The 22,974-nt window shown below is 41.9% G+C and overlaps 1 protein-coding gene across 1 annotated transcript in view; it reads left to right on the top strand.

The window, feature by feature from the left end:
* The window catches only part of radil2b (Ras association and DIL domains 2b), a gene marked incomplete at its 5' end in the record, with an annotated part of 31,433 nt that extends 8,885 nt beyond the window's left edge, over positions 1-22,548 (top strand). Inside the window, 13 exons of the mRNA XM_080048566.1 lie at positions 81-377; positions 2,745-3,155; positions 3,647-3,684; positions 3,783-3,991; positions 4,466-4,578; positions 10,589-10,820; positions 16,738-16,910; positions 17,519-17,663; positions 17,782-17,966; positions 18,505-18,946; positions 19,803-20,017; positions 21,283-21,422; positions 21,870-22,548. Coding sequence (XP_079904692.1) covers positions 81-377; positions 2,745-3,155; positions 3,647-3,684; positions 3,783-3,991; positions 4,466-4,578; positions 10,589-10,820; positions 16,738-16,910; positions 17,519-17,663; positions 17,782-17,966; positions 18,505-18,946; positions 19,803-20,017; positions 21,283-21,422; positions 21,870-21,963 — 2,694 coding nt within the window. The 3' untranslated portion in view covers positions 21,964-22,548. The remainder of the gene's footprint in view (positions 1-80; positions 378-2,744; positions 3,156-3,646; positions 3,685-3,782; positions 3,992-4,465; positions 4,579-10,588; positions 10,821-16,737; positions 16,911-17,518; positions 17,664-17,781; positions 17,967-18,504; positions 18,947-19,802; positions 20,018-21,282; positions 21,423-21,869) is intronic.
* Between the last annotated feature and the right edge of the window lie 426 nt (positions 22,549-22,974).

The raw sequence follows: 22,974 nt of genomic DNA, 5'->3' as shown, positions 1-22,974 counted from the left end.
TAATGTAAACAATGACTTTGAGACCAATTTCAAATTGGCAGATTGTTTGGTGACATGCCCTTTTATCATCTGCCCCACAGGACTTTGTCATCTACCTACTTGCTGGGCCAAAGGTTGTGTTTGGTCAGAAAGGGGCTCATGAAGACAGCTCAAAGCCTGACATACCCCTCTATGCCGACGACATCCTCCTGAGACACTGCTGTTTCCATCGGGATGGAGTTGGCAGACCGACCCTGCTGTGCCCTTGTGAGGACGCCCTGGTCACAAGGAACAGCCAGGTGCTGAGAGAGGAAGTGTTGCTCAACCCAGGTGATGTCATCGGGATGGGAGAGCGCTACCTGTTTCTCTTCAAGGATCCCTTAGCGTCGTCGCACAAGGTAAGAGAGTGAGATACTCTTGGTTTACCTGAATTCCTTGAATGAGAGAGAGTAGGGTCTGGCTGCACTACTATGCCTCGAGCACTGCCGTTTTGGGTACAGCACGTTTGGGCCCGCAGTCTTTTGGGGACGCCACGGTAGAAACAATGGTTTAGCGGATGAAGACAGTAGGCCTACTGCAAGCAGATAATACGGAAGCTCGGTATTATTACGGTTAATATTTAAGGGATAATGCCTGAGGCGGTGTCCATTATAACGAATTGATGGACGAGATGGAGGCATGAATCATTACAATCCCATAATGTTCTCATGTAATGAAAACATAGTTAGGTACAGTATCTCACAAAAGTGAGTACACCCCTCACATTTCTTCAAATATTTCATTATATCTTTCCATGCGACAACACTGAATAAATGACACTTTGATGCAATGTCAAGTAGTCAGTGTACAGCTTGTATAACAGTGTAAATTTACTGTCCCCTCAAAATAACTCGACACACAGCCATTAATGTCTAAACTGTTGGCAACAAAAGTGAGTACACCCCTAAGAACATTTTTCCAAATTGGGCCCTTTGTGTCAATATTTTGTTTTGCCATCATTATTTTCTAGCACTGCCTTAACCCTCTTGGGCATGTAGTTCACTAGAGCTTCACAGGTTGCAACTGGAACCCTCTTCTACCCATTCATGACGACATCAAGGAGCTGGTGGATATTAGAGTCCTTGCGCTCCTCCATCTCCCATTTGAGGATGCCCCAAAGATGCTCAATAGGGTTTAAGACTGGAGACATGCTTGGCCAGTCCATAACCTTTACCCTCAGCTTCTTTAGCAAGCCAGTGGTCGTTCGGAGGGGTGTTTGGGGTCGTTATCATGTTGCAGTACTGCCCTGCGGCCCAGTTTATGAAGGGAGGGGATCATGCTCTGCTTCAGTATGTCACAGTACATGTTAGAATTCAATGAACTGTAGATCCCCAGTGCTGGCAGCACTCATGCAGCCCCAGACCATGACACTCCAACCACCATGCTTGACTCTAGGCAAGACACACTTGTCTTTGTACTCCTCACCTGGTTGCCGCTCCACACTCTTAACACCATCTGAACCAAATAAATGTATTTTGGTCTCATCAGACCACAGGACATGGTTGCAGTAATCCATGTCCGTAGTCTGTTTGTCTTCAGCAAACTTTTTGTGGGGTTTCTTTTGCATCATCTTTAGAATAGGCTTCCTTCTGGGATGACAGCCATGCAGACCAGTATGATGCAGAGTGCGGCGTATGGTCTGAGCACTGACATGTTGACCCCCCACCCCTTCAAGCCCTTCAGCAATGCTGGCAGCACTCATACGTCTATTTTCCAAAGCCAACCTCTGTGTACGACGCTGACCACGTGCACTCAACCTTCGTAAACTGGGCCGCAGGGTGGTATTGCAACATGATAACGACCCCAAACACACCTCCAAGACGACCAGTGGCTTGCTAAAAAAGCTGAGGGTAAAGGTTATGGCCTGGCCAAGCATGTATCCAGACCTAAACCCTATTGAGCATCTTTGGGGCATCCTCAAACAGAAGGTGGAGGAGCGCAAGGTCTTTAATATCCACCAGCTCTGTGATGCTGTCATAAATGGGTGAAAGAGGGTTCCAGTTGCAACCTGTGAAGCTCTAGTGAACGACATGCCCAAGAGGGTTAAGGCAGTGCTGGAAAATAATGGTGGCCACACAAAATATTTACACTTTGGGCCCAATTTGTAAATTTTTTCTAAGGGGTGTACTCACTTTTGTTGCCAGCAGTTTAGACATTAATGGCTGTGTGTCGAGTTATTTTGAGGGGACAGTAAATTTACACTTTTATACAAGCTGTACACTGACTACTTTACATTGTATCAAAGTGTCATTTATTCAGTGTTGTCCCATGGAAAGATATAAAGAAAAATGTGAAGAAATGTGAGGGGTGTACTCACTTTTGTGAGATACTGTACTCCAGTAAATAGGATGGAACATAGATACGACTTAGCAACGGGAGAGAAACTAGTCCGCTCAGCTGACTGACCCTTTTGGTTCAGCTGTTAGCCATAGAGCTAATGTTATGCTAGCTAGCAGGATGTAACATCGCGCACGGTGGACAAACAGCAAATGTAATCGACCGATGTGTTTAACAACAGGTTCAGGTGGCAAGCCAGCCATGTCGTTAACCCCAAATAAACAACACATTTCACGGAGAAAATGACTTGCGAACATGTGTATTATCGGCGTCCATGCGGCGCCCAAAACTGCAGTGCTCGAGTACTGCAGCCAGGTTTTATTGATGAGAACACATAATAAACCTATAAATCATGTTTCGTAATTCTTCTTTCTTTCTTGGAAATGAAGGAAGCAAAGAACGCTGCTCCTGAGCCTGGCATTACCGCCGTCCCCTGGATGCTAGGTCAACCCAACTCTGCCACCGCCAGGAGAAGCCACGCCAGAGAGATGATCCTATGCAACACCTGCATCATGAACTGTGTCGACCTCCAGAGCCCCATCGAACATAAGTCCCCAAACAGAGGCCCCCCCTGTTTGAAATCAGCCCAAAACCACAACCTGACTCTCAGGTACGAGAGCCAGGACGAGGATCGCATCGTCAGGGAGATAGTTGCCATGGGGAGCAGCAAAGACAGACCACCGCTGACTGTTGCCTTTCTGCTGAGCTTGTGTGTTCAGTATTCGTCCACATGTCTTCACAGCTCAGACCTGCGAAGGCTGCTGTTGCTCTTTGCGGGTGCAGTGCAGAATGCCGTATGGGTAAGTCATGGGAGAGAGGATTTTACAGGAGGTCCGCAAGCCTCAAAGGGTGTCCCCCATCACATCAACCCCCCCTATGGTTCTAATAGCTAACCTTTTGGGGAATATTTAGCAGTAAAACACAGTACAAACCAAATGAAAAGGCATAGTCAATTAAGGGAATTTTGAATTAGTGTTTCGTGAGCAGCAGAGCTAGCAAGTTTGCTGGTTAGGATCAGATTCCTATATATATTTTGGATATCGGCCGATACCGATTCTGTCCGTAAGAGATGTTTATTACTTTAAAAAATCTTGGTGGTGATATTATGTGTAAGGAATTCTAAAAAAGCTCCATCTTTGGAATTTAAATTGTCTGTGTTGATGTTCTAATTATAAACACAATGTCTAATTAGCATTCTATCCGTTTTATCCTGCTGTTTTTAGTTTATTCTTATTCCTAAACACGCATCATCATCTTGTAGAAATTAAGATTGTTGTTGTCTGTCATGCAGGAGCACACGAAGGACCTCGCTGCAGTCCAACCTGAAGTGTAAGTGCACCTTACTTATTCTTTCTCAGCAATCAGTAAAAAATAATATCACTAGAGTTCACCTACTACACTGCCATCTCATCGCTGTTATATTGTAGTCCCAGTGGTCAAGGCTCAAACCCAGAATGCACCGGGGCGCTCAGCCTGCATGAGGTGATCTCAGGACTGCGCCCCCTGGTGGTGTGGATGTCCAACAGTCTGGAGCTGCTGCACTTCATCCAGCTGCAGCTGCCTCTCGCTCTGCAGTGGAGAACCCTGAAAGAGCAGGGACTGGAAGATGGAGAGGACAACGAGGCAGAGAACTTTGGTGAGTCTACATGGAGCTTTAGATTTTCATACAATTGTCATAAAAAGTTGAAGCTGCATTATGTAAATATTTATATTAGAGCTAAATGCTAATATTTCTACCACTGTGTCACTTAATGCCTTTGTCATGGGTACGCTCACCATCACCCAGGAACTACAGCTGGCGTTGTAATAGCACTACCGCTTTTGTCCAAAGGGAGTGCAAGAATGAAAACAAACTGAAAGTTCCTCAGAGCACCTTTAAGTTTATTTTACTGTCTGACAGAAGTTTTGACCAGTGAAACTCAAAACATAAATTCAATACATCACTGGTGCCTCACTACACCCGTATGGATAACAAATATCTGTGTGTGTGTGTGTGTGTGTGTGTGTGTGTGTGTGTGTGTGTGTGTGTGTGTGTGTGTGTGTGTGTGTGTGTGTGTGTGTGTGTGTGTGTGTGTGTGTGTGTGTGTGTGTGTGTGTGTTGTGGTTTCAGCCCTGTTTGAGCTACACCTGTCGTGTGTCCGCTCAGCCAGTGAGGAGACCATGGCTGTCCTGGAGGAGGTCATCATGCTCGCCTTCCAACAATGTGTGTACTACATCACCAAGGTGAGGGGATGAGCTGGCACGCAGATAAGTCACACACACGTCAAACGGATTAGCTTGTCAAGTGGCACGTATGTTGTAAACACAAGTAACAATTTGTCCTCTTTGATGGGAGACTAAACATCTCCCTTACCTAAGACAACAAGGTACTTTTCTGGGCCAAAAGGAGAAGAGTCAAGCCCGGCTTGTGTAGGGGCTCCATCTGTTCCTCTCACCGAAAGATTATGATGTGCAGCAGAAAGGAAAATAATCAGAGACGGCCTGAGTAGAAAGAGCCCAGTTAGCCACCGTGACAGCTTTCTAATAGACCAACCAGCCACACCGCCAGACCACACTAGGGGCATTATGACATGGAAGAAAGACAGGACACCAAGGGCCTTTGTGCGTGTGCGTGTGAGTGTGTGTCTGTGTGTCTGTGAGTGCGTGTGTTTGTGTGTGCGTGTGTGAATGTGTTGGGGGAGGATGAAGCCATGGAAGTGCTGCCTGCCAGGGAAGCTTTGCATTGCAGCCTTTAAAACCCCTGTAAACCCAAATCCACAAAATCCATTTAACTATGTAATCGTGGGAAGTGAGTTGCATGATAGCAAGCATCTGAAAACAGTTAGGCATATTTATCAATTCACATTAAAAATAGTCATTTAAGTTTGATAAACTTTACAGAAACTTGGTTAAAATGAGGCGGGATATACTGTATGCTCTGGTTCTTATTACACAATAAGTATTTTGAATTAATCACGGCAGGTCTCTGCCCGGACATTCTATAAAAACAATGACTGTTGCCACGGAGAGAATTGTTACAGCCACACCCACACAGTTCTGTCAAACGGTCAGTAAAAAGCTGTTTATTTAATAATATTTATGAACATTTATTTTCAATCACGTTTTGGTAAAAGCTTATTGAGACACTCAACTTTGATATCAAATATTGATTTTTTACTATTTTAGACCAGGTTTCCAGAAGCTTTAACAATACAATTTAAGACATGTTTTACTTGTCAAAAAATGTAGAAGTACAGAAGGACAAGGTAACTGTGATTCTCAACCAGTCAAAGCTGCACAAGACAAGTTTATAAAAAATTCACTAAGCAATATTTGTATATATTGCCTGTAACAATTTCCCCTGGACCGCTGGACTCTGCCCATCACAAAACTGCAGATAGACACAGCAAATAGCCCATGAACATGCAACACAGCCAAATAAAACATTTCTTAAGCAGTTGAGGAGACCAAAACAGAGCTTATAGAAGAGTGAACATTTGATCTACATTTGTTAGTCAGAAAATAACTCCTGAAAAATGCTAATGTTGCTCATGTCTGCTTAAATTATTTAATCAATTTGGCCGTTGATTGCTAACACATTAGCCAAAACAATTAAAATGCCAATATTGTGTGTACAAGTTGTCCACTGCCACCAAGTGGCCAAATATGTAATAACCTTTTAATGATAATTAAAAAATAAAAATGTATTTGATTCAATTGACACACTTTAAATTATTTCCTGAGATGAATTTTGTCAATGAAACCCCTCAGGATATCTGGGTAATGAAGTCTTCTAAACTTTCTCTCGTGTTCCCGATTAAGGCTCCCTTCCTGTAAAGGAAAATAGCATTGCTTTAAATGCAACAAAGTTTGTAACATGCTGGATTCTCACAGAGAGTCCCTCGGAAAAAGACAAAACTGGCATTTCACTGTATAGCCACAGTATCCAGTGTGCAGTTTCTCCAAAAAGGCACCACACCCATTAAATGGGATTGTGCCGGGAGAAGTTTCAGACAAATTTCCAGGCGGGCTGTGTGGGTGTGGCTATGAAAACTATCCAAAAAAATAATAATGAGGAGATTGGCCTATTTTGGTCCATACAAATACATCTGACTTTACATACTCTCTTTCTGAACATCTTTCTTTCTCCACAACCCATTAGTTGGACTATAGGCATTCTAGCTGATTGTCCAGTCTAATTGTCTCCTGCAAAACCTTTTCCAATGACCTATAATAGATGCTCCAAAGCAGTAGAAGGAAGCCATGTCAAGCACTGAGGCCATATCAGTGAACGCATTAACACAGCGCCGGTCTGTTAGCAGCAGCAGCCAAGCCTGAGGTCTCACATGTCCAGCCAGTTGGACTCCAGATGGACTTTGTGTCTGATGTGTCAGGGGGTTTGAGGCATCTTCCCTGTCAGCTTCCCTACAGGAAGGAAGTCAGTGATAGGAAAATGTATCTCTAAAGAGGAAACTATTAGAATTCCTTTAACAGTTTGCTGTCCTGCAAGTTTTTTTTTGGCAAGCACGTATTTTAAGCAGTCGCACGAGGATGTGGTTATCTAACTATACCTGCCTCAGACGGCGTTTTTTTTTTTTAGTCTGCCCGATGTAGCCAATTACTTCCAGATGTATTTTTGACAGTAAATCCATAAATTATAACAGCAATATAATACAGCATGTTCAGTAGAGTTTTATAACCCTGCGCGATCTGATTCAATTGAAAGGTTGTTGCATTACGCATTACTTGTTTTTTCCCTTTGTGTCAGCTCCCTGGGAGACACGGGCTTGGTACAACAAAACATGTTCAATGATGCAACTGTGGAGTGGAGTCCTCTGGTTTGAACTGCGGAGGATGGAATAAAGAAACAATTGTTTATGTGGAGTGAGATCACACACACACACACACATGTTTAAAATCCATCTATTCAGTTGTGTAGGAATCTGACATGCTGTTTATGTACATTAATCATTTGTTTAGTGATATTAACTCGATTAAGGCTTTAATATAAGTTTGCATAAAAGAGCTTGAAAATATCTTGTCAGAACCTATATTGACAACATGTGCATATGAAACGAAAGTCTGTCCCTGAATGGTAGTGTATGGTATATCTCATATAGAAGCAAAGATCTTTAGTAACAACTGGACAACTGGTATTCTTCCTCAAGCTACAAAGGTTAGGAGATTCAAAAAGCATCGCATTTGAAACAGATTGTGTTCACTGTTTTATTTGGAAGAAGTGGAGAGCGAGTCCTCCTTGTACTGTGCATGATGATGGAGTTATAATGATAATCTTGTAGTCAATTTCTCATAAAATGGCTCTCAATTAACCCACCGGAATATTCAATATTCTGTGCAGATATGCCTTTAAATTTCCCATCGTTGTCTCAAAAGCCAGGAAAGGATTTTGAAATTCATACTGACTCTTTAGTATTAAACAGTACATGACTTTATAGCGATTTATACATTTTCGTGGATGACATGATACAATCAGAAAAATCCTTCAAGAGTATTCTGTTGTATAGTAAACACAGACTTCTGGATCTGCTTTCTATAAAATGTGTTGTCGTCGTTGTAGCCCATATGGACCTGATATAGCTTCTGTACCTTTCTTTGGATCTTTGCCAGTTAATCTAGGCATGTCACGTCATCCATCACGGCTGTCACTTCACAGTGGGCTCACATCAACAACTCTCTGGGGTCTGTCAGTCGGAGAATTTGTGAGGAATGTGGCCAAAGTCATCAGTGTCAAGCCAAGGAGTAGCCTATAACCTTTGCTGAGGCCTTAACGATTTAACTTTATCTCTCCTTTAGCTCAGTAGTGTAGCGAGATTGACATAGTGATTTATGACTGCGCTTACCGCCAGTGTATTATCTCTTCCCTTCATTAAGCTACTGCTTTGGTTGGAGGATTCTTTTTCATCTTTCTCCATGAGGAAAGTCAACACAGTGTGTGTTCCTGGGTTGATATGCACATTTGACCTGCCTAATCGTGAAAATGAAAAGTAGGCTATTCAGGGGGTACCCGATTTCAACATGAACTTCAACCTTTTTACAAGAAACAGAATTGAAAGTATATCAGTCTAACATTGTATGGATGGAATTAGTTCATTTACTTCAGTCAAGCTAACTTAACTATTCAGCAGCCTATTTGATTTCCTAATATGTTTAACCAATAATAATCAAAGAACCTGGGGCTCACCAGTGCGGGCGCACCATTAAGGTAAAAGTCCTTGTCGCAGCGTACCCGGGCTCGACTCCGGCCTAAGCCTTCTATCTAATATCGTCCCCCTCTCTCTCCCAATTTCAACTCTGAGCTTAATACTATCCAATAAAACCACAAAAATACCTTTAAAAAAATCATATAGAACTGTGTTGAATAAATCTTTTTGTAGTAACTGCATGATCACCCACTTCAACAGGAACACGCATGTATGGTGATCAGATGAGAAAGTTACAATGTATTTGACGAACCAAATGACATTTATTATATTCACATCGGATACATACAGAGGTCTACTGTAGATCTCTTTGCCTTCAATGGTGGGTACTGCCGTGGTGGCATCCAACTTCCCATCCTCCTCCCATCCAACAAAACTGGAAAGTGACACTAACCCCGCTACGCTTAGAGCAAAGTCTGATCTAAACCCTCACTGAAGTGGTAACATTCTCTCAAATCCCTGTTTATTTGGAGGTATTTCATGCTCGCCCATCCGAACGTGAGGGTAATTGCTGCCCGATGGAAAAAAAAACAAAAGGCGCCACTGGTGAGAGCAGCTATTCCAGCTGAAGATATGTCACGATGAATACACATGCACTTTAAACAGGCCTTGTGGGCAGACTGTGTGTGTGTTTGTGTATGTGTCTGTGTCTGTGTGTGTGTGTGTGTGTGTGTGTGTGTGTGTGTGTGTGTGTGTGTGTGTGTGTGTGTGTGTGTGTGTGTGTGTGTGTGTGTATGTGTGTGTGTGTGTGTGTGTGTGTGTGTGTGTGTTTACTTGTCCATTACAATGAATGCACAAATGAGCAGAAAACATAATAAAATACACACTTCAATAATTTTTTCTAACTCTGGAATAATGCGTGCCATGGATGCATGTGGTAATCCCCAGAATGAACGAATCCCCCCCCCTTGGCTTGGCTTGGCTTGGCTCAGCACAGACAACATTTTCCAACCAGCAAACACAGCAATATCATCATTTGGGGGCTAATGTTCACCCATTTCCATTGTCTCATATTATGCGATTGGGGACTGCTGCTATATGTTCTAAGTGTTCATGTTCGGCCTGCCCTTGCTTTGCGGCCCGGCCTTACTGTAAATGTAAACCGATCTGTACAGGGTGGATTCCTCCCCAGAACTCTTCACTCAGCAGTCCTTGTGTCAGCGACCATGCCAAGCCCACATGAGCCATATTCAGCTTCTTATTTTTTTCTAGGAATGTGGATCTATGGCTGGCGCTGGCTGGCTTTCGGAAGCTTGGGGTGGGTGTAAAAAAAAAAAAAGAGAGTGAGATCGGAGGGGAAAGAAAGGGGGGATGTCTGTGTACAATTAGCCCCCCGAAAACAAAGCTATCGTTGTACGGGGCTCGCTTCCGAAGAGCAGGCTAGGAGGAACCTTTGGCTGGAAAGGGGATGAGTAAATGTTGAAAAACTGGTTGTTATTTCTGCCGATTTTCCCTGAGTAATCTTTAGTGAGTGTGAGAAACACGAAGAGGCAGCGGGCACGCAAGAGGGCAGTACGGGTGGTCTGAGATCTGGGTTGTAGAGGGTTACGTGTTTAAGTGAATCCCAGCCATCAGAAAAATCCACCACACAACAACGTTAACTTTTCCGACCTCAGAGTGACCCACAGGAATTGTCCACATTCTCCGGTCCACATTGGATGAGTGAGACAGCTCTCACAGCATCCTTCCAAGATTCAAGATTCAAGACGTGTATTTGTCATATGCACAACAATCACAGCTCACTTCCTAGGCCTCGGGCTCCTCACAACAATGCGGGGAAAAAACACACTGCAGACAAATGTGTAGAGATAAGGCGCCTGTTTTATAAAGTACATTTAGAAATGTACATTCTTCAAGATTATATTTGGGCATATTTGCTTTCTTATTAAGACAGTTTGGAAAGATAGAGGTGAAATACGGCAGAGAGGGGAATGACATACAGAGGATGACCACAGGCCGGATTCGAACCGGGGTCTGCTCCTACATGGGACCCCCATCCTTCATTCATTTAATCCCTTTCTGTCTCACTATAGCTCCTCTACCCCATCCTGCCGGGCCTCCTGGACTGCAGCCCCTTCACAGAGGGTTCTGAGGCTGGCCACACACTGACGGCCCCCGCTGACATCCAGCATCTGGTGGAGGTCTTGACCCGGACCTGGAGACTACTGTCAGACTGTCAGCTCCACACAGACATCTCCTCGCAGCTCATTGGCTACCTCTTCTACTTCATCGGTGCATCACTCTTCAACTCACTCATGGAAAGAGGTAGACCAGTCTAACTGATCCAGTGTCCTCATGGAGTATATTTAAGTAGCTGGTAGACACAGGTGGGTCCAGGGCAGGCTTACAATTACTTGGATGGACAGATAGATAGATAGATAGATAGATAGATAGATAGATAGATAGATAGATAGATAGATAGATAGATAGATAGATAGATAGATAGATAGATAGATAGATAGATAGATAGATAGATAGATAGATAGATAGATAGATAGATAGATAGATAGATAGTTTTTACTTGGTTTTGTATACAGTATATCTTATAGTCCAGGCATTATATAACCTGACCTCTCAAAAATTGCAACAGAAACCATTCCAACTGTTTTTGACTCATGAATATGTAATAAATAACATACTAAAAGTCTTAAGGAATCCAAGTGGTGGAAAGTTATTTTCTAAGGGGTTTCTTAACCATACCTTTATGTAAATTTTCGGCTTCCCAAAGTACTGTTTTATGGTAGAGGGGATATGTGCAAAATTGTTAACCTTTTCAGAAAAGCATGAAACTTGGTACACTTACTGTATATAGTTTGGGGCTCTTTTCAGACATTAAGCCATTGCAAAATCGAATCATGGTTGCCATGGCGACCATTTTACTTTCCGCCATAGCCTAATTATGCATTGTTCATCATTTGTAGAGAGAATAACTATCTTATCAACCAGGGACTTGCAGGGACAGTTGGGGGAGCAAGGGCTTATTATTTTACAATAGTAGCATGTACATTTCTGACTTAGCCCAGCATACCTACCAATTTATTTTGAATACCCACTCACACAATTGTTTAACAGATCAGCAGATCTCTACAAAATAATCAGTTCACACAGAGACATTGCTCTTCTTTAGTATCCACTAAAGCAATCTAAAAGTTTTTTCACAATTTGCACGTTTTCTATGCTACTAGTTTCTGGTATAAGATACATTTACACTAATTGACTGCACCAAATATTGCACTCTTTTGTATTTCTGCACATGACAATAAATAATTTGAAATATTTTGGTGGTATTGTTGAAATAAATAACGCTTAAAAATTAACATCAACAACAAATTCTTCACACAAAAAAGAAAAAAAAGGTTCTCTACATGAATAACCAAACCAACCTACCCTTCAAAACTATAAAGTTGGCCTATATTTGGTTGCAACATTTAGGCTTAGTTCATTCTACTCTCATCACTGCAAAATTACTGAAAACATTACTGAAATCATTACAAAAAAGTTCTTAATCTTTGAACACAAATCTGTTCCTTCAGTTATTTCCAACTTCTTTGTGCCTTGTATCTTTCTTTGCATTAAGAACTTTTTAAGGTCTATTTTAATTTTTAATTTTTAGAAACAATACAGAAAGCAGGACCTTGGTGATTACAATGATTAAAACAGGATGATGCTGCTCGTCAGCTTCATTGTGGTATCACTCGGCTGGTTGGTCAATTGGCCAGGTTTCTGAAAAACTGGTCAGACCTGGCTGGCCGTGTCAACCTGAAGACTTATGTCCAAGCCTTTAGAAGTTATAGTCCACAAAGGGAAATTCTTTTTCACAAAAATGTACGTTACGGGGAGAGAGAATTTGTAGACTCAGGACAATGACAGAGTAACTAGCCTGTCCTGTTTATAAGAATGTAGAAGAACTACAAAAGGTACCCAACCTGTTTTTTCATGGGGTCCAAATACTTTTCACATCCACACCCAGACACAAGTAGCTTTTCTACTGCTTTTTAAATGGCCTTAAGCGGAGCCGCGGCTCTGTGTAAACACCCAACTTTGAATAGATATTGACATAAATATCTAAAAATCTAAAAATAAAGGTTATCTAGGTAGGTTCTTGGCTTCCAAAGACCATGGGCCCCCCAAGTGGCTGGGCCCTAGAAAGCTTTCACACTTTCTACCCCTTATGGACGGCCTTGTCTGCACATACTGTAGATGTGAGCTGATTTTGTGTAGAGATTATGCCCTGATACTGCCATGAAAGGAAGCATTTCTGATATTGTTTCAAGGTGAAGTTCCCAATTCTCAGAAACTTGCAAAATATGTCTACCAATGGATTTTAAGGATTCAGTTTTGCATTTGAGAAGTCATCTTATTCTGAGAATCACATCAGAATGGCAAGCCTTCTCTGCAGACATCGTCTATAAGCTTTGCATATATTGCAGCAACTTAATTGACACCAGAGTTTTATAAACGATCTCCAGCAGGTATCATCTGCTGATGACATCTCTTCATCATAGTATTTTGGATCTCCTTGCAGCTAATGGGGAGTTACAACAAGTGCATCAGGCAGAATCAGGCAATTAAGGACTCCTTCAATGCAAATCCCATCCAAACATCTTCCCTGTCATAATGTGCACAATGGCTGCATAGAAAATCATTATCACTTCGTCTTGCCAGCATCAACCATAACATGCCCAATGGACCCCAACAACTCATATCAGTGTGGAAGCCCCCAAGTCACTAACCTCTGGCTCAGCTGCTTTCATAAGAAAATGCCTTCCACCAGTGGTTGATAAAATTTGATGATTGGGGTGGAATTGTGGCAGTGGGCATGTTCACATAGGAACTTACATGCGGAGTAGATGCATGTAGGGTCACTACGTCTCATATCAACCAATGGGGTAAACAGGGCCGGATCTAGGCATAGGCATTCTAGGCACGTGCCTAGGGCCCATTTCCACAAGGGGGCCCAGTGAGAAGGAAAAAAAAATGTTTTTTTTTTTTTTTTTTTTTTTAAGTTTTTTTTTACGGTATGTGTTTGATATTAACATCATATTATGCAAATGTAAGTTATCATACAAAAAAAGGAATAACATGTTTTGGTCTGGATAGTTAATAGCCTATTAATTTAATCAGTTCATCCGAGGTTAACTTATCACTCGGTATTGAGTTTATTTAAAAAAATTGGAAATTGGGCTGCCCTCAGTTGCCCATTCACTGTGTGTACTGTAGTCTATAGCCTATTTCAGCCTCATCTGTGGAAAAAAAGATAGCTGGACAACAGAGTTCTTCTGCTTCGTTCCTCTCACTGCATTTAAATGCATTCATAATATTAAAGAGAAATATGTTCCGTAAAAGAAAAAAAAGCACCATCCCAGAGGACACTGAATTATATTTTTTATTTTATTTATATATTATATTTTTTCTATATTAATATTTTTATGGAAAATCCATGTCTTTCTTCGATAGCTTTTATTTCTACTTCATTCGAGCCAGTATCTCCAAATTATTTGTTCACACAAAATTCCTCAGATTTAGCCTCTTAATTTCCCTCTCAAAGTGCACCAAATTCATGCATTTCACTTTAAAAAGGTAAAAAAAATCTCCCGGGGGGGCATACCCCCGGACCCCCCTAGGAGAGTCAGGATCTCGGCTGGCTACTATTTTCACTAAGCTGGACATTGGAGGCAGTAGCGATGAACTGGGTGTGTGAATGACATTTAACAATGGCCTAGTCAATCATTTGGCCACGATAACATTGGAGAGGGGGGCCCTAATCAAATTCGGCTTAGGGCCACATGAAGGCTTGGGCCGGCTCTGCTCCCTGGTTATAATTTTAGTCGTCAAACCAGAGTTTTTCTGTGCTGCGTCTCAGACCGGCGATGTCTCAGTGTGAATTTCGCCGTTACCCACCACAGAGTTCCACGCCAGGTTTCACCAGGTGAATCGCTGCTTCGCTCGCGCAAGGCTTTTGTGTTAGATCAGGCTTGCACGAGCGTTTTAACTTTATGCTGAATAAAGCATTGCACTGCACTGTTTTTCATCCAGTTGGAAAAATTGCTCCCACACTGGACTCTGCACGCACCTTACAGAAATGCTCCTGCAGTGAGCTCGCACACTCGGTTACGTTTCTCTTTACTCCCGTTTACAAACGCGCAACTCTTAAACAAATGAATGAGCATAATACTCTTGTGGCAGTTCAAATGTACGTAGTTTTTCACCAAATCGTGAAGTATCCGTTTGGAGGGGGCCCGAAAAAATGCGGTATGCCTAGTGTAATCTTTCTTCTTAATCCGGGCCTGGGGGTAAACACAAAGGATGTTTACCCCGGGTGATTGCCATGCTGTGCAAATTGCATCATACTAGACCATGCTGGCCTTTGGGAGACAAACAGGATGGCAGTTTTCCATATGAGTTCCAGGTCTGCTGTCGGGTCATATGGTTCTGATCTCTCTCTCTAACTAATAAAGGCAAAAATTACCCAAAAATAACTTGACAGTGTTATCTTGAAAACGTTTAATACATTTATGGCAAGAAAATTAAATCAAATGAATATTATGACTTCATAGTTAATCATTTATTTGCACATGCATTGTACCATATCTCTTGTTAAACAAAGTTGTCGGTTGATATGGACAGTAATGAACGATTTGTGTGGATATCAGAAAATAATGTATAAATAAATAAAAATTAACATTGGATTCACCCTTAACTATTGACCTTAACTGTTTCTGATGTTGTGTGGTATCATAGTAATCCCTGACCATGAAAACATAGGGTTAGACATCACTAGTTATGTGGTATTATGTTTGGTTCAGGAGTTATGATGAAAAATGCATAATTAGGCTATGGCGGAAAGTAAAATGGTCTCCATGGCAACCATGATTACATTTTGCAATGGCTTAATATCTGAAAATGTTCAGAGCCCCGAACTGTCTAAGTGTACCAAGTTTCAAGCTTTTCTGAAAAGGTTAACAATTTTGCACATATCCCCTCTACCATAAAACAGTATGGGAAGCCGAAAATTGACATAAAGGTATGGTTAAGAAACCCCTTAGAAAATAACTTTCCACCACTTGGATTCCTTAAGACTTTTAGTATGTTATTAATTACATATTCATGAGTTAAAAACAGTTGAAATGGTTTCTGTTGCAATTTTTGAGAGGTCCATCCATATTTTCTCACAAAATGCCTGTACTATTATGGAATTTGTGACTGAGTCATGGTACCCTGTGACTCTTAGGCCTTTCACACCGCCGCAAAATCGGAGCTAGTTCTGGGCTTGTTCGGAGTTAGAGCCAGTGTTTTGGTTTCACACCGCCAGAGAGCCTGCTCCGGGCCGTAAAAACCGGGGGAACTCATACCCCAGGATTGAGCAGGGTTTGATAAGAACTGCTTGCGCGAACGGTTGGGGGAGGGATTATCCTGACCAACCAGAGCAACTCAAACCTCATGCCCGCCATATTTAAAAACACCGCTACTACGAGACGTAAACATAACATAATTACCGAACGTAGCGATCAAATTGACCGGCGAGAATACGCTGTATGGGTCCTGTTTGCTTAAGAAAGCAAAGCGAGAGCCAACAAGTGTAAAAATAAGACGTATTCGCCGCTGTTGTTGTGCTTAAAGCTAGCGGTAGCTTTAGCGTTAGCCACAAGAGCAGCGGCGTCGGGTGACGTACACACACGTTTACAGTGACGTCATGACGTTGCTCTCTTGCCGGCTCCATGGCTGTCTCCGGTCGATGTGAAACCAACCGGTTCATAACTGGGATAAGGCTGTAACCAGTTTTGAACTGACCCCAACACCAGCCTGGAACTGACTCTTGGTTCATTTTGGTGTGAAAGGCCTCTGTGACTGCCCTGCTCCCTAGTGGCCGTCAAGAGACATGCCAACCATGTTTGGCCATTTCACAATACTTTTTTTTAGATGTGAGTCATTTTCTTGAACAGCTAAGGATAGAATACATCCTAATACTGAACTGTATTGCCTGTGTTTGTGGTAACATAGACGTGCATCTAGTTTACGAGTCTTGAATTTCACAAGGAATGATTGACGGATGACAAGGAGCAAAAAACAATCTCTTCCGTGCTCAAACTTGTGTTTTCTCTAAGACCAAAGTGAAAGAACAAATCCCTGATCTTAAATATGAGTTGATTTAAAGACGACTCCCTCCTGATGTGGTACACAGGTTCTGAGCCTGGCTTCTACCAGTGGTCTATAGGCGTACGGCTGCGGGTCAATCTTGACCTGCTCCTGGCCTGGGCCCACACAGCTGGACTGGGAGAGCTGGCTTTGGAGCACACACGCACACTGTCGTCGGCTATCAATCTGCTGGCTACGCCCAGGAAGAATTTACTGCAGGTAAAACATACATACACACGCACACACACACACACACACACACACACACACACACACACACACACACACACACACACACTGCACATTCAGCAGAGTGGGATTTATCCAACTATAAATAATCACCACCAGAGACATAACAGGCTGAGGATTAAGTGATGTGATTTCTGCAGAGTAGATGAAAAAGGATACTGTGTGTTTAGTTTACAGTTAAAATATTATATATCATGTGAGTATATATATATATACACACAGTGTATATACAGTATATACACAGACATATATATATATATATATATATATATACACTGTAGGAGACAAAGGTTTGATTGGGTCCGATGGCAGAGAAGACTGCTCCATATATTTGAATGCTTTTAGGTTGTAGATAGAATGTCATCTTTACAAATACAAGTGAGGTTGTACTAAGAGATTGTATAAAAATTAAAATAAATCTAATCAAAAAGCTTTTTAACCAGACAGACAACTTAAAGGACAGAAAGAGAATTATAATTCATAACTGTGTGTGTGTGTGTGTGTGTGTGTGTGTGTGTGTGTGTGTGTGTGTGTGTGTGTGTGTGTGTGTGTGTCCGTGCGTGCGTGTGTGTGTGTAGAGCTCCTGGATGTCCCTGCGCTCTGACTATCCGGCCCTTAGTGCGTCTCAGCTGAACCACATGTTGAGCCTCTACAGCCCGGGGCCTGTGAACCGTCACAGCTGGACTCCCTCTGTTCAGGAGCAGGCTGCAGCACACAGGACTGGTGAGAGGGGGCTCCACAACATACGGTTCACCTATAAGATTCTCATAATAATCAATTGTTTTCTTGCATTTCTTGTATTTAATGCCAATACGATAATGCCTTATTATGTCTTCCTCAGCTGACATACTGGAGAGCTTCGACACCCACCATCCTCTGGTGCTGCCAGATGGGGGTTACTGCTTCACACTGAGGGGGCAGGTGACAGACTCAGCCCTGGGCGAACAGCTAGACAAACTGAGAGAGTTTATCTCCACCATGTCCCACTCACAGGCCCAAGAGATCACAGCTACTGTCGAGAAGAAGGTAGATACAAATGCCTAGATACCATTCCCTTGAAAAAAAGAAGCAAACAAAGAGCAGTAAGATGAAATAGGTATAAATATTTTTTAGATAGATAATAACTGTCGAAATGGGATAAAACACACAGAAAGACAGTTTCCACACTTGAGACTTAAAGGTGCTACGAGGAACTTTGAAATATTTCTGAAACAGTCTTATTGTCACAGCAAAAACGAGACAATCGGTGCAAAGAACGCTATATTTATATATTTGTTCTTAATGCCTTTACCCAGGAACAACAGCTGGCGTGGTAAAAACACTAGGCCTACTGCTTTTGTCCAAAGGGGTGCAAGAACACAAACTGAAAGTTCCTCGGAGCATTAAATAAAAAAACTATTTTTTGCTCGCCGGTCCCTCGCCCATTTTCTTTCTTATCGACTTGTTTTCTTTTACTTTGATGTGAACAGCTGGTGGGGCTTTGCTTTTGAAATATGCTAATTGTATGCTAATTTTGATCCAGTTGATCCTAATTGTTCTAATATATTATTTATTGGTCATACAGTATGGGGCCAGTCATTCCATGGAGCCTAAAGTGACTGAGATGGATTTCCTCCCAGAAGTTAGTGTGGAAACCTTGGATGATACATCGAGGCCGTCGGTTGAGCTGCTCCTATCCCCTAGTACTATCATTGATGCCTTACCCCCATCACCCCCACCTTGTCCCTCCCCGACCCTGGACAAGGACCGATTCAGCTCCAGCGGCGGAGGTGGGGCGCTCCTACTGTCCAAGAAGCTCCGAAACCTGGAGCTGCAGAGCCGGGAGAGTGAGACCGGAGAGACCAGGAGGTCCTCTTTGCAGTCTGGCCTCCTCACCCCACCCAACACCCCCGGCATCATAGATCCCCCTTATTTGCCCCTTAAGGCGTACCAGGATGAATTGGTAAAAGACAACAACAACGAGACGATTCCCTGCTGGTCGTCTGGCATAGATGAACACGACCAAGGTACGGTAGGGGTGCAGAAACAAATTTTAATTTAATATATTGATTGAATTTTCAATAAGTTTCCTCCCAAACAGCGATAGAGGACTTTCGGTACAATGCAAACGGCATCAAACCTGACCTCCCCACCTCCACCGTAATAGCAATAGTAGTGACAGTAATAGGGATGTCAAAACGCACCTTTTCACCCTTGCTTTTTAAACTTTAAACGTTTTGTTTTGTTTTTGTTTTGTATGATACAGATGCTTTTGTGCACCGTCTTTGAGCATTTGGAAAAGCGCTATATAAATCCAATGTGTTATCATTATTATTATTACATAACTTTTAACTGCTACATTAGAAAAAAACTAGAACTACACCTAAAATGAAATATTAATTACATGTAGTTCAGGAGATAGACATGCTATGCACACGGGTCACAGTATTGACTTGTATAAGGCTGCTGTGCACACAGGTTAGTAAGGTCTTAGAAGGGGCCATGCAAAGTAGCTTCAAGGATGGACATCATCATTAAGAGAAGTTATACCTTGTAAAAATTAAACTGTTTTTAATTCTATTTGTGTACCTTGCTTTTAAACAGTATGTTATTGAATTCTTTGAATGTAAGGCGACCTTGAGAGCTTTTGAAAGGCGCCTGGAAATAAAATGTATTATTATTATTATTATTAAAAAGATTACAATGTCTCCCCTAGCAATGATCAAAAATAAACTAGGGGGCTCCTAACTTTTCCAGCGAATGACTACAATACGTTTATTTGCCGCAATTAGGGCTTATAGTCTGACAAAGCCAGTCTTGCCTCCTCAAACTGATACACCGCTGTTTGTCTGAAGCAACATGTCCTTTATTTTTCTTCCTCAGGTGGATTAGTGTTTGAATGTCTGTCTGCGCTGAAAGTAGATGGTTTGCAGTCACACCGGCCCGGCATAGAAAGGTTTATTGAAGTGAAAGAGGAGGTGGAGGAGGGCGAGGGGGATGAGGCGGACGACCTTTACGATGAAAACAACGATGAGCTTTTCAGCTTGGAGCTGGAGCGAGGGGAAAGGGGACTCGGGCTGGCTCTGGTCGACACAAGGGTGAGTCAAGTGGACGTATCCTTACACCTAATACTTGATACTAGTTAAAAAGGTGCAGCAGACTTGAAACTTCCAGCCACAGAGAAGCAGGGAAATACTGCTAAGTCTTAATAAGTTACACTTTAAATGTCTGTATGTTGTTGTTGAGCCGAAGTCATGATGTCACATCGGGGGTAGCCACTGTTCCACTCTAGCGTCTGGATTTCATTGAAATCAAGGCATTTTGGTCTTTGAAAAGCAGCATGTTCCTAGCGTTCACTGTCCATGTTCTAAGACAAATTGGCATCTGGTTTTAATGGTCACGTGATGCTCATTCTCAGGTTCAAAATTGTGATTTGGATTTCTTCTAGAAACTGTTTTCACAGTGTAGTGCCCAAACATAATAATAATATAAAACTTTATGTTTCAAAGTGCAATTGATAAATCTCCTCATTTCAGCCTGGGTCTGAACTGCTACATTTTAGAGCCTGTCTCTTTAAACCTGCAGTGTGTAGAATTTTGGGTTTTATTTCCTAGCAGATTTTGTAGAAAGTAATTATAATATCCACAAGTACATTTAATTTAGTGCATAATAGCTGAAAAAAATGTTTTGAATTATTATTTTTTTCCTTAGAAAGGGTCTCATATATGTCCATATTTCTGCATATTTTGGACCAATGCCTAGTGCCGCCATCTTGAAAGTTTCATAGTTGGAATGTCATCAGGTGCATTGTTTAACATTTAGAATTGTTCTGGTCCTTGAAGGCCACTGTAGCTTCTGTTATTATTCGAAAGGGTTGGGGTTACCCAGGGAGTGTTGCATTCTAGAACTTTGTAGAACTTTCTTGATGATGTCATATTACACACTGCACCTTTAAGTCCCACCTTCCAAAAAGCCCAGTCTGCTCTGATTGGCCCTGTATGTAACTGCTGGTTTGAATCTAACTGTAAGGTAAATTAAGTTGGTAATGGGGGTTGAGAGAAAGAGAGAGGGTTGTTTTTTTCTTTTACTTTGGGAGTTACTACTCACACGATATGTTAGAAAAACCATGAAAAAGTGCATTTTGCATGATGGTGCACCTTTTAAAAGTAAAAAAAAAAGAAAGGAGACAGCTAACCTGACATTTTACCACTGTGGCCCCTTTGTTGGTTTTTTAGATGAAGAATAAACAAACACTTACATTTGTCTTATGTGAGAATGAAAAGATGGCAGTGTGGCAGCTGACTAGGACATCTCGGGTGTCAATGAGTTTACATTGACATTGTGACCTGCTGGTTCTCTATAGGACACTTGCATGAGGGTGAAAGGCATCTTCATCCGTGCAGTGGCCCCAGACTCTCCCGCGGCCCGCTGTGAGAAGCTGCTACCAGGAGACAGGATCCTGGCTGTTAACGGGGTCAGTCTGCTGGGGCTGGACTACTACAGGTAAGAAGGATTTTTTTTAAAGTCCAAAACAAGCACGGTTCAAAATCAAATCAAACTGTTCTCTCTTACAGGACAGAGAAGATAGTTCTTTATGTCACTGCAATTGTGCATAATGTTTTGTCCATGTGAAAACATCCAGGTTTATTAAATGTATTTGTTCTGTTTTTTTTGTTTTTTACTTTTAACCGTTATCATTTTTTACTTTTATATTATTGTTCCTGATCTTGTATTGTACTTCAATAGGATTCTAAATGTGGTGTATGAGAATTGCATGTGACTGTGTCGGGTCATGCTTATTTTATCATAGTACTGCTTTCTTGGTCAGGTCATTCTTAGAAAGCATATTTAAATACATTTTACCTGTTGACATAAAGGATATTGATTGATTGATTGATTGATTTAAACATTTTATTTTACATCTTTTCCACCTCTTTGTCTCTCCGTTAGTGGAAAGGAGCTGATCCAGTCGTCGGGCGACAGACTGAGGTTGCTTGTGGCCAGATCGTACTGGATGGCTCAGGCTATGCAGGCTGAATGCTGACAGTGTTTCTTCCACTGCCTGTTTCATTTTTATTTTTTCAAATTGAGACTGTTACTGCACCGTGAGCGCACCTAAAGACGACTGCAAGATTCTTGGTGAGCATTCAGGTTCAGGACAGGGACCTTATTAATGTGAGGATTTGGGTTTCAGAGGACAGAAAATGCACTATAAAATGAGCCATCATCATAACCCTGGTCAAATTCAATACCAGGTGTTAGTTGCTCAATGTAGTTTTACAGCTTTGTAATTTGACAATGTGATAGCATGATATTGAAGTGCATATTCTGATGCGGTGCTCCGATGAATGCGGCGTTTTGATTTTCCAACTGAGAAAACGGAAAATCAGTGCTGTTTATTTGCTGGACACCGCCAGTACAAAAGCCTTAGGTCCAAACTCTAAAGCTAGTTGCATAAGATGGCTTTACCAATCTACTGCCAGAGCCTGCCATGAAATCACCATGGCACATACTGTACACACACAGGAGCACAGATGTTTAAACTTTAGACCAAAAAAATGACCAGAAGGCTTCTTTTCTTGATCTCTTCTTTCTTTACTATCCCAGGTTGGCCCACCATCACAAAGTCCTTTAGGCTCAAGTTCAGATTGTATTGTTGTTTAAAGAGTATTTTATAGTTAGCTATTTTGTTTCAAAAATAAATACATTGTATAGTCATGTATTGGTGTCATTTTTTCACTAAGCCAGATGCAACCAATGTAAGCAAACAGTAGTGTGCGACAAGTAGCTATCAATGCTAGCCACACACCACTGTGTATTCGGCCATGTTTGGTGAAACAACACAATAACACTGATACTGCTTCAACAGATGTACAGTGAATATGCTTCAGTATTGGTCTCTGATGACATTTCGATGTCTGTTGGAGACTTTGAAGTTAGGTCAGATGCAGTGACTAGGCGTCACTGTCCAGTTGACAGTCAGGCTACAGGCAGAGCTACAGTCTGATATCAGCACAAAGATGAACTGGGTTAGACAGACGAGGGCCCTTAAACG

This window comes from Ammodytes marinus, assembly GCF_949987685.1.
Source record: "Ammodytes marinus genome assembly, chromosome: 20".
Lineage (NCBI taxonomy): Eukaryota > Metazoa > Chordata > Actinopteri > Uranoscopiformes > Ammodytidae > Ammodytes > Ammodytes marinus.
Note: the sequence above shows the minus strand (reverse complement) of the source record. Positions and strands in the feature narration are given on the sequence as shown.